The sequence below is a fragment of the Acanthisitta chloris genome, unplaced genomic scaffold (assembly GCF_000695815.1).
Source record: "Acanthisitta chloris isolate BGI_N310 unplaced genomic scaffold, ASM69581v1 scaffold19169, whole genome shotgun sequence".
NCBI lineage: Eukaryota > Metazoa > Chordata > Aves > Passeriformes > Acanthisittidae > Acanthisitta > Acanthisitta chloris.
This window is the reverse complement of record NW_008691065.1, coordinates 8,514-28,533: the sequence shown is the minus strand read 5'-3', so window position 1 is coordinate 28,533 and position 20,020 is coordinate 8,514. Positions and strand designations below refer to the sequence as shown.

General features: G+C 40.3%; 1 protein-coding gene across 1 annotated transcript; it reads left to right on the top strand.

Moving 5' to 3' along the window:
- Window positions 1–567: 567 nt before the first annotated feature.
- Window positions 568–17,875, top strand: NDUFAF6 (NADH dehydrogenase (ubiquinone) complex I, assembly factor 6). The gene is made up of 7 exons (XM_009082099.1): window positions 568–609; window positions 5,999–6,055; window positions 8,081–8,183; window positions 11,177–11,310; window positions 13,167–13,268; window positions 17,191–17,247; window positions 17,747–17,875. Exons 1-7 carry the CDS (start codon window positions 568–570, stop codon window positions 17,873–17,875), a joined length of 624 nt encoding a protein of 207 aa, XP_009080347.1.
- The last annotated feature ends 2,145 nt before the right edge of the window (window positions 17,876–20,020 follow it).

Here is a 20,020-nt window from a genome sequence, read left to right as displayed (position 1 = left end):
GAGAGTAGTCAGGCATTGGAATGCCTGACTACAACCGGGGAGGTTTTGGATTCACCATCCCTGGAGGTTTTCAAGATGAGACTGGATGTGGCACTTAGTGCCGTGGTCTAGTAACCATGTTGGACTTGATGATCGTTTCCAACCCGGTTGATTTTATGATCCCAGGAGCTCCAAAAAATGCTTGGGTCTCAACATTGACCCCTGGGTGGGGATCGCAAAACCCAAATTAACATCTAAATTGCAAGACTGGATCCAGTGGATTTGTAAGGTGGCACTGAAGCCAATGCAGAAGGTTGACAACTTGAAAAGATATACAATACCCAGAATTCTGTATCTGGCAGACCAGGCAGAAGTGAAGGCAGGATTCCTTGAGTCCCTTGACACGCAAATAAGATCAGCTGTCAAAGAATGGCTGTACCTACCAACGTGCACTTGTGATGGTCTCTTAGATTCCAGCATGAGAGACTGTGGATTAGGGATTACTAGGCTGTCTGGGCTGATACCCAGCGTGCAGGCCTGAGACTGCACAGACTAGCACAGTCCTCCGATGACACAATAAAAGCAGTTATGAAAGCAGAAGGAATTGAGGAGGAGTGTAAGAAATTACAGGTAAGAGTAGGTGGCTATAAGGAAAAGATCCCATCAATCTGAGACCCCAGAACAGTTCTAGTATTCTCCAGCCAGGGTGAGGATGAGCCAGAATCAGAATGGAAGGCAGCCACTCCAGAGATCAGTTTTTGGAGGCCCTGTAACTAGAGGAGAGTGAAATTTACCAACTGGAAGAAATTGATTTCCCAGGGCTGTGGTATTTCCAACTTAGATCAGCAATTATTGGCTTCAACACTACCGAGGCACACTTCACAGAAAGCTCATCACCGCAATCCAACTGAGACCCAACGTCTACCCCCATCGAGAGTTCCTGGCCAGGGGCAGACAAGAATGATACATCCAGCCCTGCAGGCACTGCCAGGCTGACACCGAATCCAGTGCCCACATCATCAGGTACTGTTGTGCAGTCCAAGAAGCCCATATAAAAAGGCACAACCAGCTATGCCAATTGTTAGCAGATGAAGTGAAAAGAAAGGAGTGGATGGTCATACAGAAACCTAACATCAGGGATAACCAGAGCAATCTGCATAAGCTGGACCTGGTTTTTGTGAAAGAACACCAGGTGTTGGTGGTTGACATCACAATAAAATAGGAGAGCAAGGACTCCAGCTTGGAAGAGGTGGCAAAAGAAAAGGTCAACAAGTATCAGCACCTTTGACCCCAGATCCAGGAAACAACGAGTGCTTTGGAAATCAAGTTTTTTGGCTTCTCCATTGGTGTATGTGTGAAATGGTGTCAGGGCAATTATGAACTCTTGAAAGCTCAGAGAGCTCCCGTCAGGAAGGGACTGGCTTTCAGTGCACTTTTTACTTTGGTAGACATTGTACATGTATTTGCCAGTAAGGCCTGCACCGCTGAACCATCCCAAGTAGTTTGTAGTCTCCAACCCTGAGTTCATAACACCTGTAATGTAGTTGATTAATTGTTTCAATAAAGGTGAGGAAAGTGGACATTGAAGGGCTCTGACGACACTTGAATGCTTAGTGCCACAACCCAGGAAAGATTCTGCGGGTTAGTGGGTAGGGACAGTATCTCATGATGTCTCATATTTTACCAACTAGGACAAAATCTATTTCGGCCAAGGTGGATGGGCCACCTTTACTTAACCCATAAGGACACATACACTAATATGTGTGTTCGATAAATAGTCTCCTTGCATCAAGAGCTGCTTGATGGCTTCTGTTTATGTATAATGTTTTGCACAGATTCTTCTATGTGCATTAAGTAACAAGAATGTATTGTGAGCTAAATAGTTTATTTTTACCAAAATGCCCAGGTTCTGCAGGCACTAAATGTGACACACAAATACACCTACAGATCTATTCCTTTGCTGGGCATGGGAAAAGCAATAGGCTTTCTTCCAAACTTTTATGGTTCCAGTAAGGACTTCAGTGGATGATTGAAGGTCTGAAGGCAGTGTAAATGGACATCGAACCACAGATTGGTAGGGATCTCTGGTTGTCATCTAGTCCATATTGCCACTTAGAGAAGATCTAACATCAAAAGTAGATCAGGTTGTCAGGGTCACTTTGGGATGAATTTTGAATTTTTTTGGGGTATGGAAATGCCATATGTTGTTAACTTGGCATCTGATGGCCATGGGCCACAGCAAGTCTTTGGAGCAGCAAGTCCACAGGCTGCTCTGAAAGAGTAGCTGCTGTAAGGCCTCTGCTCTCTAAGATCAGAACTTGCATTTAAACTGAAGATCTCTGAGCTCCTGGATAGGAAAAACTGCAGTTTGTCTAAATCTCAGTAGCCAAATACAGTTAAGATAGATCCATAGGTAGTTAGGTTTGTGGATCTGCTGAAAAACAGGCAGTGAGATGTGGAGTCTTTATCCAAATATTCATAGAATCACAGAATCAGTTAGGTTGGAAGGGACCACAGTGGGTCATCTGGTCCAACCTCCCTGCTCAAGCAGGGCCATCCTAGAGCACATGGCACAGGATTGTGTCCAGATGGTTCTCGAATATCTCCAGTGAGGGAGAATCCATGACTTCTCTGGGCCATTTTGGTTTCACCCAGATTCACAGAATGGTTTGAGTTGAAAGAGACCTTAAAGATTGTCTAGTTCCAACCCCCCTGCCATGGGCAGGGAAACCTTCCACTAGACCAGGTTGCTCAAGGTCCCATCCAGCCTGTCCTTGAGCCCTTTCAGGGATGGATGCAATTCTGCTGCACCTCTCAGATCAGAAAAATGAGTCCTTTCCAAATCCTCTTTCAAAAATTATTTTTGGCTGTTCTGAATCTGTGGCCTCTCCATGACTTCCTCTTTCAAATGTGAAATAAAGCATAAGTGAGCATTTGTTTCTGTCTGTCAACTCTCATGTTTAGATTAAAATTGAGATTTAAACTAAGATACACTTTGTTTAACTAAGAGAAAACATAGGTAATGCCAGAAAATAAAATAAAACAAAACACCTGTTACAGTCACTTTTAAGGAGGACCAGAGCTATTCCTGGGTGTCTTCAGATAAACATGTTCCTTAGCCACATCAAAGCGTTTGTACAGTTAGAATGAAGACTGGCCAATGTTGTGAGCCTTTTGCTGGGATTATGGGACTTGAAGATTTACTTAGGTTTATACTTTAATACAGACATTAATGTGCTGAATTGGTCATTTACCACGTCAATCTGTCTGTGCTTTTGCTTTTTCCTTTCTTCTTTCTCTCTCTGTCTTCCAGCATATGGCAAACTTCCCAGGAACAAGACCATTTTCTCCCCAAATGCTTTTGTCTCCTTTCCAAGGAGGAACTTGCTTTAGTGTAGCTTAATTTATTTTTGTTTCTAAAGATATGCTCTCATTTAGTTGTCTGATTGAGTGGGTTAGATAGTTTTGGGTATGATTGTATATATTATTTTGACCACTTTTAATTTCAGACTGCTTATATGTGTATTAACATGGAGGGTGTGCATCAATACGCAGCCAGTCTCTGAGCAGAGGTGGCTGCTCCCTCTTGCAAAACTACCCCCTAGTTTTATTGCTGAGCATGATGCAAAATAGTCTGGGATGCCCCTTTGTTCAGGTGGGGTCAGCTGTCCCTGCTGTCAGCCCTCCCAACTCCTTGTGCACCCCCATCCTGCTTGCTGGTGGGAGGGGTGAGCGGCAGAAAACGCCTTGACACTGTGTAAGCACTGCTCAGTCACGGCTTAAACACCCCTGTGTCATCAATGCTGCTTCCAGCACAAACCCAGAACACAGTCCATAAAAGCTGCTGTGAAGAAAATTAACTCCTCCCAAGCCAAAACCAGTACAGTACTCAGACATAAATAATTCAGATACTGGGATACCAATTGCAACCCTTCCCAGCAGCTAAGACTGCCAGTCATACTTCTTCCTCACAAAACAGAACATTTATTTTTGAAGTGGAGGAAAGAGGGAAGTTCTTTGTTAGGAGCTGCAGTGATATGACAAGGGGCAATGGGTTCAAATTGAAGGAGGGGAAATTTAGGCTAGATATCAGGAAAAAGGTTTTTTCCTGTGAGGGTGGTGAGATACTGGAACACATTGCCCAGGGAGGTAGTAGAAGCCCCAACCCTGGCAGTGTTCAGAGCCAGGTTGGATGAAGCCTTGAGCAACCTGGTCTGGTGGGAGGTGTCCCTGCCCATGGCAGGGGGTTGGGACTAGATGATCTGTAATGTCCATTCCAACCCCTAAAATTCTATGATTCTATGAATTGTCTATCTCTGTAGTAAGATTTCACCTCTCATACGGTTCCTCTAAAAGAAGACTTATATTAGGCAATCCAAACAAAACTGGTTGTGCAATAAGATGTTGAAAAATAATTCAGGAAGTATTTCTAGGACCTCTGAGGGCTCTGAATGCTGCAGGGCACTGTAGTGAACCAACAGTTCCACCCCACCTGGTGACCTTTGCACTCAAGATGTGATTTTATTCCTACATTTTGGCATATTCCCCAAGAATGACCTACTTAAAGACCCTAGATTCACAAATGTCCGAGAATGTCATTGCCATTCTGAGAAATAAGTATTTGGAAAGACACCTGAACTCACAAATATTGCAGAGATCTTAACAGAAGTAGCATGTCTTTGCGCAGTACATTTTATATATACTCTTTTTTTGCTGTTGAGTTTGTGTGAGGACAGTTTGATTTTCCAGAAGAAATTTTAATTTATGGTGTTAAATGTGTTCCTGAAGTTTTGTATATCCCAGAATACTCATATTTGGATTTCAAAGGTTTTATGCACTAGTAAAGTAGATAGATAGCCTTTAGTGGTATTTCTACAATTGCTAATAGCTCAACTCTTGCTGAGTTTCATACTAACTGACTTAATATAAAAAGTATCAGCAGCTGTATGATGCTTGTTCTTTGCTGTCCATTATGAACATCGGAAAAGTGTGGCCCAATTCTCCATTTCTGTGGGAGAAGCCAATTTTTAAAACTTTTGACAAATGAGGACTTAGGTGTTTGAATGAAGGTAACTCAAAATGGATGTAATGTACAAACTGGGTAATTTTGCAGAGTTCAGTTTGGTGCTTTAACTCTTGACCTGTGACTACTTCAAGGATTTAATTTACAAAGTGATACTCAAGATGAACAAATGAGAACCAAAACTGACATTTGTAGTTGTAACTTAAAATCTGCCTTTTCACATACGAAGTAGTGTCTGAAGCAGAATTTTTGAATCAACAAGAAGGTCATCTTGTCAAACCTTGAAAAAATATTTACCAATATGATGGATGTAAGGAAGAAGTTGAAAGGGAGTTATAAAGGCTAGACTGTGAGAAATCTACTCCATGAGTTGTGTTTATGAATGTTTATACATGTGATTGCAGCCTCTCTGACAGCGTGTGCTGGAAAATTCAGTGTGTGTAATTAAGAGGATTGAAGGTAAGTTGATAGAATGAAGTGGTACAGGAAGGAAGTCAAGTACAAGATAAGAGCCAAAAGAAAAATGTATGAATATGAGATGCCGTGGGATACTTTTTTAAACAAACCCATAATGCTCATTATGTTACTTGGTTAAGAGGCTGTCTCTACAGCATGTATTGGTGTGTTGTACTGATGTTCTCTTGAAAATTTACAGGGGTAATATATCTGTTGCTTGGCTCTGGAGGAGACTGTTCTTTTTGGAAAGTGAACATAATTATCTGCAAATGTTTTGTGGGAACATATGACTCCAAGAATAAATTACTTTCAAAAACAAAATGCTCCTGATGTATGATATTTCACTTTTTGTGTGCAGCAACTTATAATAAATGCCAGTTGAAAATGTTTGTATTTGAAGAAGATTCTCATTTTCCACTGAGATGCCACTTAGATTTAACCCAGTGAATATAGATACGCAAACATATTTCAGCCTTCAGAATGCAGTACTGCCATCACTTTGTATACATTAACACGGAGGTTTTATTTGATAATTTTCAGGCTGTCAAGAGGCATAACCTGACTAAAATGTGGTTCATGAAGATCATTGATGAGAGAGTAAGTATTTACCATTCAGAGTCTGGTGCTGATTTTAGTCATATTTGGGGATTTTTTTCCTTATTTTTATGTGTTTGTGTGTAAAACAAAAGCTTATGTAATTCATCTTTTCCAGACACTAGTATTTCTCTTTAGAAATTATAATGCTATATTTCTTTTCAGTTCTCCCTTGATGCCTCTCTGCATAGTTTCTGCTCTTTCTGGCCAAAATGGCTAATAGAACCCTTGGTTTATTTTTTCTCTAAAATAGATGTAGTTTGTGAGTCCACATGGATATAAAATCCCCAAAATTAAGTGACCCCTCTGAATTTTTCTGCCACACTTGGCTGATTCTCCTGTGGGGATTTTCCTAACCAGTGGTGTAAATTGAAGCATTCAAATCACATGAAGTTTAAAATATGTTTTCTTCAGGGGAAAAAACAAGAGGAAGAATTTCACTAGTACAGTGATGCTCCTACCAGCTGACACAAGGGCAAGGATAAAAAGCAGAGGGCAGGAATTTCTTAAGCCAGTTTTTCTGCTTAAGTTAGTGTCTCATGAATTTATACCTTAAGGAAATTGATGGTCAGTTACTCACAGAGTGTCATTGCTATGAAAGACTTCAGAGTTTCTTAATCTTAAGGTTATTTTTTAATCTTATAACTGGTGTGTTTTAACCACAAATGCCACTAGGACAGGAGGAATGATGGAGAATGTTATATTTTTGGGTCTATTTTATTAGGTATTACATTATTTTGGGTATATTTTATTATTTTTGGGTGTATTAATTATTAGAGTCACTATGTTGGTCAGAGGGCTGAAACACCTCTCCTGTGAGGCCAGGCTGAGAGATTTGTGGTTGTTCAGCCTGGAGAAGAGAATGTTCTGGGAAGACCATAGAGCAGCTTCCCAGTACCTGAAGGGGGCCTATAGGAATGCTGGGAAAGCACTTTTTACAAGGGCGTTTTATTATTTTTGGGTGTATTAATTATTAGAGTCACTATGTTGGTCAGAGGGCTGAAACACCTCTCCTGTGAGGCCAGGCTGAGAGATTTGTGGTTGTTCAGCCTGGAGAAGAGAATGTTCTGGGAAGACCATAGAGCAGCTTCCCAGTACCTGAAGGGGGCCTATAGGAATGCTGGGAAAGCACTTTTTACAAGGGCGTTTAGTGATAGGACAAGGGGGCCTTCAGTTGCTGAAACACCTCTCCTGTGAGGCCAGGCTGAGAGATTTGTGGTTGTTCAGCCTGGAGAAGAGAATGTTCTGGGAAGACCATAGAGCAGCTTCCCAGTACCTGAAGGGGGCCTATAGGAATGCTGGGAAAGCACTTTTTACAAGGGCGTTTAGTGATAGGACAAGGGGGAATGGCCTTCAGTTGAAGAAGGGTAGGTTTAGATTAGATCTCGGGAATATTCTTTACTGTGAGGGTGGGTGAGACACTGGAACAGGTTCCTGAGAGTGGTTGTGGACTGTCCATGAGGTGTTCAAGGCCAGGCTGGTCGGGGTTCTGAGTAACCTGGTCTGGTGGAAGGTGTCCCTCCCTGTGGCAGAGGGTTTGATATTAGATGATCTTTAAGTTCCCTTCCAACCCAAACTGTTCTATGATTTTATGATCTGCATATGACTTTGAAACTCATGTGTATTTGATAGATTGACTTTATGCATGTTTTATAAAATAAATTCCTATTCATCTAAATTTATCTGTGCTTCAGGTGCAAATTAAGTATTAAAATTGTGTAATAATACCATATGATGCTTTGATTTAGCTGTGTTTTTTTTTTGTGAAGAATTCTGATTTCATATGACTGCAAAAAGATCTATTTACTCCAGTAGGCAGATTTGGCTGCAGTTGCACATAGTTACTTGGCTATGTTAGACTTGCTATAAGCTTTAATCGCTACTTCAGGGTTGGTACTCCTTCTGACTCTCAATTTTGTCCTTTTTCTGTTTTCTGATAGTGAATTAGGTTGATATGACTGTAGTAATAAACTTGTAAAAACAGCAGTTATGTTCATGCTTTGCTGAAGCTCTGTATTTGTATTACAGGAGAAGAATCTGGATGACAAGGCGTATCGTAACATCCAGGAGCTTGAAACGTATGCTGAGAACACTCAGAGTGCTCTCTTGTACCTCACCTTGGAAATGCTGGGTAGGAGGTTTACCCTTTTTACACTTTGTTGATGCCTCATTATTCCAGGTACAATATGTACTGATCTTTCAAAAAGCCCATTCTTTTTCCACTGGAGTTTGACTTCAGTAGAAGTTGTCTTAGCTAATACTTAATGTATCTTTTGTATGCTGAACCATAAGTGTGGAATCTTACTGCAGCTGTCCTAGAACTACATACTTCCCTTGGAAGCTGCTCAGTGCAGAGCTCACCGAAGTGCAGTTTCCTACTGCTCTGTTCTTTGTTGCTTTGTTTTCTCTTTTCTTGCTTCTACTACAGAGCATGGTAAATTCAGCTCTACACCATATTTCCATTGTTCTACTTGTCAAAACAAAGTGCTGGAGGTATTCTGCAGCTGTCCTGTATTGCAGTGATGCACACTGGTTATCTTGAAACAGCCAACCTCCTAACCTATAAACTTCCCATGGTGATGGTCTGAATCCTCTCCTCTTCCTAGATTTAGGTTGACTATCAATAATGGAATAGCTAGGAAAAGAATGCAAAAAAGATTATCCTTGGGATCAAGAACTAGTGTCAATGTCATGTATCTGTGTCATGTCTAACATCGGAGTCACAGATTGGGAGAGAACTGTTCATTTGTAGTGAAGAAAATGGTAATTTTCTTTTAGGTGTCTGTTGCATTATGGAAGTATTCCCTGCATGAGCACAGCTGTGGAAAAAAAAAGGTGAAAATTATTATTATGTAGTAGTATATAGAGTATTGTAGTAGCAATATTTTCCTCTTGCCTATCAGAGTGGTCTGATGGAATGCCAATGCTGAGGTTAAAAGAGTTAGAAAAAAGAGAAGGAGAGAGAGGGTGAGCACATTCTTCTTTGGGAGACATGAGGAACTTGTCTCTTAATGTCTGATGTTTGCTTCCTCAGTGAAATTCTGCAAGGGTCTTTCTGAACTTCTGATCAAAGAAATGTAGGAGTGTCATGGTTTAACCCCAGCTAGCAACCAAGCCCCCACTCACTCTCCCACCAACGGGCTGGGGGAGAGAATTGGAAGGGTGAAAGCTAGAAAGGTCATGGGTTGAGATAAGGGCAGTTTAATAGAGAAAGCAAAAGCTGCACACACAAGCAAAGCAAAACAAGGAATTAATTCACTGCTTCCCATGAGCAGGAGGTGTTCAGCCATCTCCAGGAGAGCAGGGCCCATCACGCGTAATGGTTCCTTGGGAAGACAAACGTCATCACTCCAGATGTGCCCCCTTCTTCCTCCCAGTTTATATACTGAGCATTATGTCATATGGTATGGAATATCCCTTTGGTCAGTTTGGGTCACCTGTCCCAGCTGTGTCTCCTCCCAACCTCCCATGCACCTCCCATGAACCTGCTTTTGAAATCTGATTGGGGACTCTGGATGTTCAAGGTGTCCTATTGTTGTGTTTAACTTCTCTTAAATACATGGATGTAACAAAATATCTAAGCAAAAGTCTCCTTCACTGTGTGTTAAGCAGTTAACTTATGTGATTTTTTCCACAAGTGGAGAAACTTATCAAACACAGCCCTGTTCTTGGTGTTCCCCATCAGCAGACTTTTCCAGACTAGGTGGACCTTGTGTCACTGCAGGTCATGTTTGCTAAACTTCTTGTGCATTTTAGCTTCTTTATTCCTGACCAGTCTCCAGTTAGTATGTTATGTCTCCCAGTACTAGTGCTGGCTTATTCTTACTGATTTCAGGTTATTTCTTTTGTCAAGCTCATTTTGACTGGTAATTGTGTCATCCAAAGTCCCCATACTTCCTCTCAGCTCCTCTCATTTGAAACTATTAATAATTGTGCTCTCTAATTAGTTAGGAGTTTGATACTACTCAATTCTGTTAAACCTTTTCAGACCCTCGCTTGTGGGATATATTCCCAGGTTGAGCACAAGTCACTGCTAACTCTTATTCTTTGAGCTTTTTGGGTTGTTGTGGGGTTTTTTTTTCCAATTCCTAGCTATGTGTAAAGCCTGAGCTGCCCAGTCAGTATCAGTAAGTTATATCTGTTGATCCCTCAGAGCTTCACTGTGCTGTCTGCTGCCATTGCCAGAATCAGTCCTTGCAGTATGCCTGTTTCACAGAGGGTTCTGGGACCCATGCAAGGCTTGGACACGCTAGTGCAGTGATGCTGGTACTCCCAGTATCATTTCAGATGTCAGATAGGCTCATTGAGCTGTAATTTCTGTATTCTCATTTCTTTATTTGTAGAATTCTACTTTTGTTAGAGTTTTTATGGATTTTAATTTCAATTTTCCTTTAAATATTTGTTTTATCCCAGGTAAGTCTTGTGAAAACATTACAGCTTTATGATCAGTCTAAGCCAATCTTGTATGGTCTTGCTATGAAGAGCAATGGTGCTCCTCTGCCCCCATCATCTCCCTCTTTCAGTTCTCACAGTTGTGTGACCATGGAGTAATCAAAGTTAGTTTTCCATTGTCCTGGTGAGCTGATTCAGTTTGCCTCATTGCCCATGACAGCATGAGGGAGGGGGCAGAAATAGGGGTTTGGGGTGTGAAGCATAGGATCGATCTCTTTGGCTTCACTACACTGATGAATCAGCTGCAGCTAATCAGGAAGCTACACCATAAGCATTAATGCTTGTCAGCAAGCTCACACTTGAGTGATTTTCTTCTGGCAAGAAAAACAGTTCTTGGAGTACTGTTGTCCTGGGAGAGGAGATACCAATGAGAAGGAGTTTGTGTACCAATGTGTTATATCTGAATAGGTGCCACTGAGCTAACTATACCCTTTGCAGGTACTGCAACAAGCGGAGAGGCATCTTGCTCCTGAATGTGGAAATCAGTGAATTTTCCTGCTGCTTTGCACCTCTGAGAGGAGATCTCAAGGCAGTTTATGCACGTAGACTGTTCTATCATGGACCAGCACACTTAGCTTTCCTTAATTATGACTGTGATACACGTCTGGGAAGACTATACCCCTCCAAAGGCCTGACTGCATGTTTCTGAGCATATTATTTCTGCAATTTCAGGTGTGAGGGACATCCATGCTGACCATGCAGCCAGTCACATTGGGAAAGCACAAGGCATAGTTACCTGTTTGAGAGCAACTCCATATCATAGTACAAGACAAAAGGTCTTTCTTCCCATGGACATTTGTATGTTGGTAAGAGAAGCAAGTTGTCTGGAATTGAACAGTATAGTGTTTCTAACTGTGTTTCTCAATGCTGGATATGAGATCATAATTTATTAGGCCAGAAAGAAATAGAAGACCTTTGTTCTTTATTTTAACTCTTTCTTTTGTGGCCTAGTAATATGCCATTGTCATAAGTTTTGGGAAGTGAGAGGAGTGACCTTCAAGAAACTCTGCAGTTTCTCTTTGGGGTTTTTTTTGTTGAATTTCTTTTTAAATGACATGTAGAACTGTCTTAGTTTTCAGGAATTTTTATTCATTAATGTGTAAAAACACATGTATGGAATGGGGCTTTGGGTTTTGTGTTTTGGGGTTGGATGTAGGTTTTTTTCCTGGTTTGTTTGGTTTTGGTTTTGGTTTTGTTTTATTTTTTTGTTTTAATTTCTTTTCCTATCACCGTAAAGGAAGCACTGTGAGAAATTTTAACTTCTGGAAAAGCTTCTTGGATTTCTCTTTACTAGCTTTTCATAAATGTGCCAGTGGTTACGTGGTTTTTTTTTTAATTCCATATTTGCCAGCTATAAGCATATATTCCACATGTTGCTGTAGGAGATGGTATAGTCCTCCAGTTTAAACTGTACACCTAATTCACATTGGAATTTAGCAGATCTTGCAATTTAGGTAAAATGAGATTAAGGTCAGAATTTTTCATTGATGTTCTCTGGCTTGATCTGTACGTGTCTCAGCTGTTACTCCTTCATTCCCAGTCTTTAGCTTTAAAAGTAAATTCTGTTCTTTTTCTACTTAACCAAATTGTGGTGATGCGTAAGGCAGTTGTGTTAGTGTTTTCCAAATAGAATTTCATTATAATTAAAAGTTTAGATTTGAAGTTTAGTGATGTGTAGGTAGCTGAGAAAATGTAGGTACTAATATAGGTCAGAGTTACAAGACTGCAGAAAGGAGCTGCACCCTGCTTTCAGCCCTTCTGGAGCTGCATGGTATGGGAGGCCTTCCAAGTTTTTAGCTTTTCAAACATAGCCTGAAAATTCACATGCATTCCTTGCTATGGAAGGTGTTTTGCAGTGAAACTGTAAAAGCAGCTTGCATCCCTTCTGTGCAGACTGAGCATCTCGTAAGTGTTTCAGCTGCTGGCAAGTACTGCAGAGTTCTCCTGGAGTCTCTCCCTCCTGTGAAGCACCTGCCCTGTACAGCGTTCACACACCTGAGGGTTGTTGAGGAGAACAGGCAGTGGGTGCAACTCTGAATATGTCATGTTTTGTCTTACGTTGGTCACTATAGTCAAAGAATTAGTTTGGGGTTGTTTTTGGGGGGTTGGAGGGGGAGTTTTCTGGTGGTTCTGTTATTTTGTTTGGGGGTTTTTTTTGTGGGGCTGGGTTTGTTTGATGTTTTGTAGGTTGGGCTTTTTATGAGTGGTTGGCTATTTTTGCAAAAAGATTTTTTTGTGGGTGATGCACACCAATGCTAAGATCTCATAAGACAGCATGGCTTCTGTGTTAGCTGCTACTGGGTTTCTTCTGCTTAGTATTGATTCTTGGATTATGGTTTTAAAAATTGGGCGTCTGAAATGATCTAAATTCCCCAAAGTTTAAAATTTGACTTTCTTATCTTACTGACCACAACATTTTAGGGAACAAATTCAGGCAGGGAGAGTCTGTACCAACTGTTTTCTTTGTTCTTTTGAATTTTTTTCCAAGTGACTGACCAAAAAAAAGTTAAAAAAGGAATTTAAAAAGGTAAAACACTTAGACTGTTTGAGTCTTTTGTCCTCAGTTTTGTTGCTGGGACAAGTTTTTGAGAAGCAAGAATGGAAACTTGATATTTATAGAGGGTTTTTTCTCTTTTGGAAATTGATTTTTCCTTCCTTCTAGCATGGAATTTCACAAGAGGATGTCATAAGAGGCAAGCAAGAGAAAAATGTGAGAGATGTAATTTATGACATTGCCAGCCAGGCCCATATTCATCTAGAACATGTAAGATTCTTTCCCTTTTATTTAGTTAAACAAACATATTGATGATAGCCTTCACAAAGCATTGTGCAGATTTTGTTGTTTGAAGACTTGAAGCTGCATACATAATTTCAAATGTTTTGCCTTTAATTACTTTGAGACTTTAAAAACCCACACAAACCCTTTAAATATTGCAGCTGCTTCTGTATGAATATTATACTTATCTTTTTGTACAGGAGGTAGTTTACTCACAGCCAGGTCAAATTTCATACCTATAAATGCTGCCTAAAAGACTGATTACTGGAAGAGGAACTTCAAGCTGACTTATATCAATGCAGCTATGTGCCAGCAAAGGATCAGCACCATAGAAAGGACTTCTGCATATGGTGCTTCACAGCCCAGTGGAATGACTGCCAGGAAAACAGAGCATGTTAGCTTTAACTGCTGGTGGTGTGTGTGGGAGGGGGGATTCATTCCCCAGCATGACCAGCCATGCCCAGAGCTATGTTGGGAAAGGTACTTTCTGTTAATTTCTTTTGTGGCACACAGCCAAGTGAATTAGGAGGTACTTTTATTTGCTTGAACAGTGGATAATGAGCCCTGAAGAACTGCATAGTCTTACTGTATTTTTCTTTCATGCTTTTATTTTTGCTACGCTCTGAGTTGCTTGTTGGTGCATAGTACAAAAGCAAAAGATGTTTCATTGGCAATGCTTTGTCTGCCTTTATCTGGAAAACAAAGCTTGCCAGAAGCACTGCAAAGAGTTTCTTATGTCTACAAGTGCATGTACATGTACACTCAGAGTATTGCACTCAGTGCTCCCAGTCAAGGTAGTCCGGAAAGATACTACTTCAAAGTAAAGAAATGCCAGATTTATCTTTGCATTTGAACTATTAATATATTTCCCAATTACAGCATTACCTGTGATCATGGTATTTTATGCAATAGAGATAGGAGAGCCCTTCATGGGTTTTCTGAAGGTAAAATGAGGCATCCCTGCTTTGTTCAGTCAGTGGCTAGTTAATTGATTAATGTTTTTATTTTATGTTCATAATTTTAACAGCTATCCAGTATCTAAAGGGCCCTACAAGAAAGCCAGACTGGGACTTTTCACAAGGAGAGAGTAGGTTTAGATTGGATATTAAGAAGAAATGCTTTACTGTGAGGGTGGTGAGACACTGGCACAGGTTGCTCAGAGAAGTTCTGGCTCCTCCGTCCCGGGGAGTGTTCAAGGCCAAGCTGGATGGGGCTGTGAGCAACCTGGTCTAGTGGAAGGTGTCCCTGCCCATGGCAGTGGGGTTGGAACTAGAGGAACCCTTCCAACCCAAACCATTCTATGATTTTATATAGCCTTGGGCTTTATTTTTCATAGACTAATTATAATTTGCATTTAATGCATTCCTGTTCATGTTATTTCACCTGGTGTCTCAGTTTTTGTTGTCACGTGCCCAAGGAAACTGTTTATTCTATTTAGAAGCAGAGAACAGAAACAAAGATAGTGGACATTTTTTATGTTGCATTATCTTTGTTCAAGCTGAAATATTTTGGAGTTTCTTTTTTTTATTCTCCACCCTTCAACCCCTAATGCACAGTGTATAAACCCCATTGACTTTGGTTGCAACGGTGGCTTACAAAAGTGCCAAGTGCCTGGCCTGAAATGCCTCATATCAGGGATGGGAGGCATGGAAAATGAGCAATATGTGTTTATTGTCCACATCTTTAAAATCTGGTTGCTGGTATTGCAGGGAAACTTTGGGACAGAAGCAGGAAGAGAATTCAGTTCTTCTGAACCTTTCAGATCATTTGATAATTCATAGCCAGAGTCCCCTGGCTCCCAACATGCTTACCAGCTTCTGAAGAGAACAGGCCTCCTTTCTTCTCACTTCATTCCTAGAGCCCTGCCCATGTTATGCACTGGGAGGGTCCTGTGGAAAATATGCAATGGGATCATGTAATTGCAGACTATACAGAGAAGTATGAACACAAGGAAACCAGATTAGGGCAGAATTAACATTTTATTCAACTGAATGTTGATCTTGGCACCTTCTACCCACCCCCCGTTTTTTTTAATGGATGGGTTATATCATCTTAATTAAAATTAAAAAGTTCTTCTCTGAATACTTGCTTTTAGCTTCCATCATCATCAGTGAATAGCTGACAGTGCAGGAACTCTAGAGTGCTCCAATCACTTGAACTGGCCATAACTGGCAGCAGTAACAGGGTATTTGCCTCCTTGATAATCAGATGGTCTTTGTTAATGCAAGGACAAAGGCACTTTCTTCCCTAATGGACAAAAAGGGCTTTTGCTGGCAACATTTACTGGGTATTTGAAGACTTTAGGTGAATGTGATGGGCTGGTGCCTTTAAACGCATCTGTTCTCTTGTATAAAATCTCCATCTTGTTTTGCCTGAGGGTCTTCTGAGCCATTTATCCTTTGTTATAGTTAGAATTACAGGGCAGGGTCAAGTGTAAACCTGCAGAGAGGTTTCAACAATCTCAGCATTTGTTACACAAACCAGGTATTTTAGAGGATGAGGGTAACAGTTACCAGCCCCAATTCACAGCCAGAAGACACATAATCCTAAAATGCTAAATTGAGTCTCAGCAATGTTCTGTGAAGCATTTTGTAGTAATGTGGCACTTAAAAGTTCCTGGAGTGTGGTCAGCAGTTCCTGATACTGCGACTGATGACCAGTAGAGGGCAAAATAAGATAATGAGGATTGCACTTTTCTTTTGGAATTGTGTGTTTTATTAGAGTAAAAGCATACAATAAGTGTTCTGTCAGTCTCTCAGTGATCCCTTCAAAAGTCTGTGAATACATTCACGTGTTCCCCTTCTTTCTCTTAAGCATTCCTTCCTCCATTCCTCTTGTTAAAAGAGGGTTTCCTTTTGGCTTTTTGCATGTATCTCAATTATGCTACATCATTATGGACTCAGTGTACCAAGACAGATAACATGCTTTGTGAATGATCTGGGACCCATTCTGGGTTAAGGTCAAGCAAGACTACTTTCTTTTTTCATCTCACAGTTAAAAGTAAGGCAGAGCTTTAGATCAGGGAAGAACATTTTTCTTTTTTAGAGCTTGATACACACACAGACACATGTTACTGCATCTCAGAGTTTTAAAATAATTTTCCTTCTGAAAAGATTTGAGTTTTTTTCTCAGTTGTCTGGAAAGATCTGTGGAAAACTATCAAGCTCATACATTCTCATCAGTGTTCATCTAGGGTTGGTTTGTTTCAACCTGTAAGAAAAGGCAAAACAAGGATGGATTTTGTGTTTATAGATAAGCACTACAGGAGGACTTGCTTCAGCTCTGTTAGATGTACCTGAGCTGAACACAAGTTTAAATTGTAGATTTGATTCAGCCATGGTTTAGATGTTTATATGTGGATACTGAGGAATCAAGATAATTTTGAAGTCCCAGAAATGTAACTGGAGCATTTACAACTGGACTCCTGGGACTGATGGCAACATTGGACCAAAAATATGCACTCAGAGAAATGCATTTCTGGTCTTCCATCATTTGTGTCTGTTGGCATGTAGAGAGTTATTTGGGGAGGGGAAGGTTAAACTGTATGCATGAAACCAGATGCAACTTGGGACTTTGCTGGAACAAGGGATACTAATTTACATTGGTTTATGATATGTAATCTGTAAGTCTGTCAAACCATGTGAGTATTTTAGCAGGCTTCTCCCAATATTGCACACGTTCTGTGTAACTACTTTTGTGCACAGTGAGGGATGGTGTTGGCTTGCACATAATGAAAAGTTACAGTTTCAGGATGTTTAAAAAGGGATGAAGCTTGTAATATAGTTTGTTGCCTCTAACCATTATATATAGTACTTGATGTTTAATCTGAAATGTTAAATTCTTCTGATAAGTACATTTGTTTTTTGTTTTGTTTTTTTTTTTCCTCCCACCTTGCCCCCATCACTTTTAGGCTAGATCTTTCAGTAAGAAAGTTCCTGTGAAGGCGTATCCTGCTTTTTTCTGTACGGTGGGTGTGATATCATGCACTCTTTAAGTGATGGGTTCATTCCTGTGCTAATGTGTTTGTGAAGAGTATCAAATTAAGCATGGTTAATTACTGCTTCATGTGTCTGGGAGGATGTAATACCTAAAACTCATAAAATTCACAATGTGTGCCTGACTGTGAAACCTGATAGTTTGATCAACACTTCTAATCCTTCTCCTTTAACCACATCATTTCACCCAAGATGTCTATGTATTCATAGACTGCTGTTCATATGCAAGAGCCCAGAGTCTTGTCTATTTTTATTATTTGCTGTTTGGTCTAGTGAAAGGTAGTGCTTCTCTTCACAAAACCTGATTTTTAGACATGCTTGGAATGTGATGGTTACACTGCCACTTAATAACACAGGCAAACTGCCAAACCTTTTTCCAGTTTCTCATTTGGTTTCATGCATTGTTTTGTAAATATAATGCCCAATCCTTTGTGTGCATCATATGGATTAAGCTTTTTTCTTCTTTTCTAGGTTGCTTTAGACGATTATTTATGTAATATACGAAAAGTGGACTTCAATATATTTCATCCAAGCTTACAAAAGAAGAGTACATTATTACCATTGCATTTGTATATTAGATCTTGGAAAAAAACATATTAAAGTTTGTTTTCTTTTTTAAATGTGAGTTCAGTGTGATGAGTTTTTTTCCTCTTATGTCTTAACTTGATAGAATTGTTAAGTGTCTAACTTCACACTTCTGCAAAGTGCTGTTCCTGGGAAACAGCAGATGCACATGAACTGTAGCTGTCAGGCTGCTGGCAGTAGTTAAGTTTGTTCTTGGAATATTAGGCTGATGTCTCTGTTTCACATGTCTGCCAAGTCATATGTCCTTGTCTGAGATTACTTTTCTTGTCTTTCCTGTAATAACAGCAATATGACAGAATTCTTCTTGGACAAATTCTGTGCTAATGGATACTCCTGACAGTTCTGGCTCTTTACTGAAAAAGAAAAAAAAAGACTGCTTTGTTTGTGCCCAAAAGCAGTTACAGTAAATGCCCTATAAATCAGCTAAGCAGTTCTGTTTAGTTCAAGGAGTAGGCTTCTTGCAAGTAGTGTTGATGCTTCATACTTGGAAGAATGAGCATGTATATTTGAATGCAAGAAAACTGTCAGGAAAAGCTTTAGCTGTTTTAATTATGTAGTGTTTATGTAGAATTTCAGAATGGTGAAACAGAGCCGTAGTACCAAAATTATTTAACTGTGTTGAGATCGAGCACTGAAGTGACTACAGGCAGTGGGAGAATAGATTTGCAGCATAGGAAGAGAACCCTGTACAGGTTTTATATCTGGCTTTGTCACTCTGCTCTTGGCTTGGCTGTATCTTCCTCCTGGCCTCTCATCTCTTTGTTGTTGCCCACAGCTGTGATTGCAGTGTGGGTTCAACAACCCCTTTGGTACTGTGAAAACATATTCCTGAATGCTTGAGGTCATTTTAGTCCTCCCTCTCTATAAAGATACTGCTCTGTTTTTTTTCTGGGAAACTACTGGGAGCTTTGTACTGAGCATCTCTTAGGATCAAGGTAAATATTTCTGTTTGATTTGCTGCATGGTAAAATAATGCTTCCTAACATCCAACTTGATTTAATTGCACAAATCCGCTGGTTTGTCCTGCCGCCATCCTTGTTCTGTTAAATAGCTGCTTTTCCCAGAGATTTTCTTTTAATTGGGGTTAATCTCCCCAGATGCTTGGCTGCATAACAACATCCTGTATTTCAGTGTACAGTGCTACATAATGAATTTCTGAGAACAAGATTTGTGGCTTTTTTAAATCACAAACTGTTAGCATGGTGGAAGTATCAGGAACCCAATATTAAGTGCTTCACTTGGTGATCTTATTTTACATGTTTGAAGTTGGTTTATGATATAGATCTTAGTTAATTCTGCAGTTTCTCTTTCCCAAGTAAGATGTTTCTCTTTGAACTTGTTCAGCTCAGGATCCTGGTTTCTGCATTACTAGAGATGTAACAATCAAGGTGGTGCAAACCTAGAAGAATCTATGTACTGGATCAGGAGTATACTGCCTGTTTTCTTAACATAAGATCCTAACAGGCTCTGTCCACTTTTCAAGTCAGCTACTGTATCTTATCTTTGGTGTTCCTGAATGTGGCAAAGAGGTCTGGTGAAAAGAAAATGTTTCATTCTAATGCAGGCCCTGCAGCTCTTGCTGCCAAATGAAGAGCAAAGGCTTAGGCTCTATTGCTGCTACCAGGCCAGCTGCGCATTCGCTCTGTTTAGTTTGTGTTCTGGAGCAGCCATTACAAATGTCTCTTTCTGCAGTTGGTCCTTGTTTTGTTCCAAACATGCTGAGTCAGGAAAATCGAGGCAGTCCTGTCTGTCCTCTCAAAAGGAGTCACTCTCCTGTAAAGTTAACTTTTGGCAGGAGTGCAGTACAGTAAGGAGGAAGAGACGCAGGCAACTAAGTAGTAAAGTGTAATGCTAAACAAAGGTGATGTTCCCAGTGCATAGGTACACAGGCAAAACACACACACGTGGAACAGTGTGTGGAACAGTGTGTGACAGAAAGTGCTGTTAGCAAAAAAATTTACCTTCACTAATTTGGTTTCGTTGTCATCTTCCCAATGTTTGCAAATGCACTGGCTAAGAGCAGAATACTGTTTTTCCATGTGAGATATCCTGACGTTCTCAATTACCAGGGCAATCCAATGTAACACTTGCTGAAGAAAAAGAATGGAATCTGTAGTTCAGAATAGCCCAAGATACATCCTGCTTTTTATGTTGTTAGTA

Coding starts and splice junctions, on each gene's coding strand:
- NDUFAF6 (XM_009082099.1), top strand. CDS start 568: ATGAAAGCAGAAGGAATTGAGGAGGAGTGTAAGAAATTACAG. Junction 610..5,998: donor AGGAGTGTAAGAAATTACAG/GTAAGAGTAGGT, acceptor GATAATTTTCAG/GCTGTCAAGAGGCATAACCT. Junction 6,056..8,080: donor TGAAGATCATTGATGAGAGA/GTAAGTATTTAC, acceptor TTTGTATTACAG/GAGAAGAATCTGGATGACAA.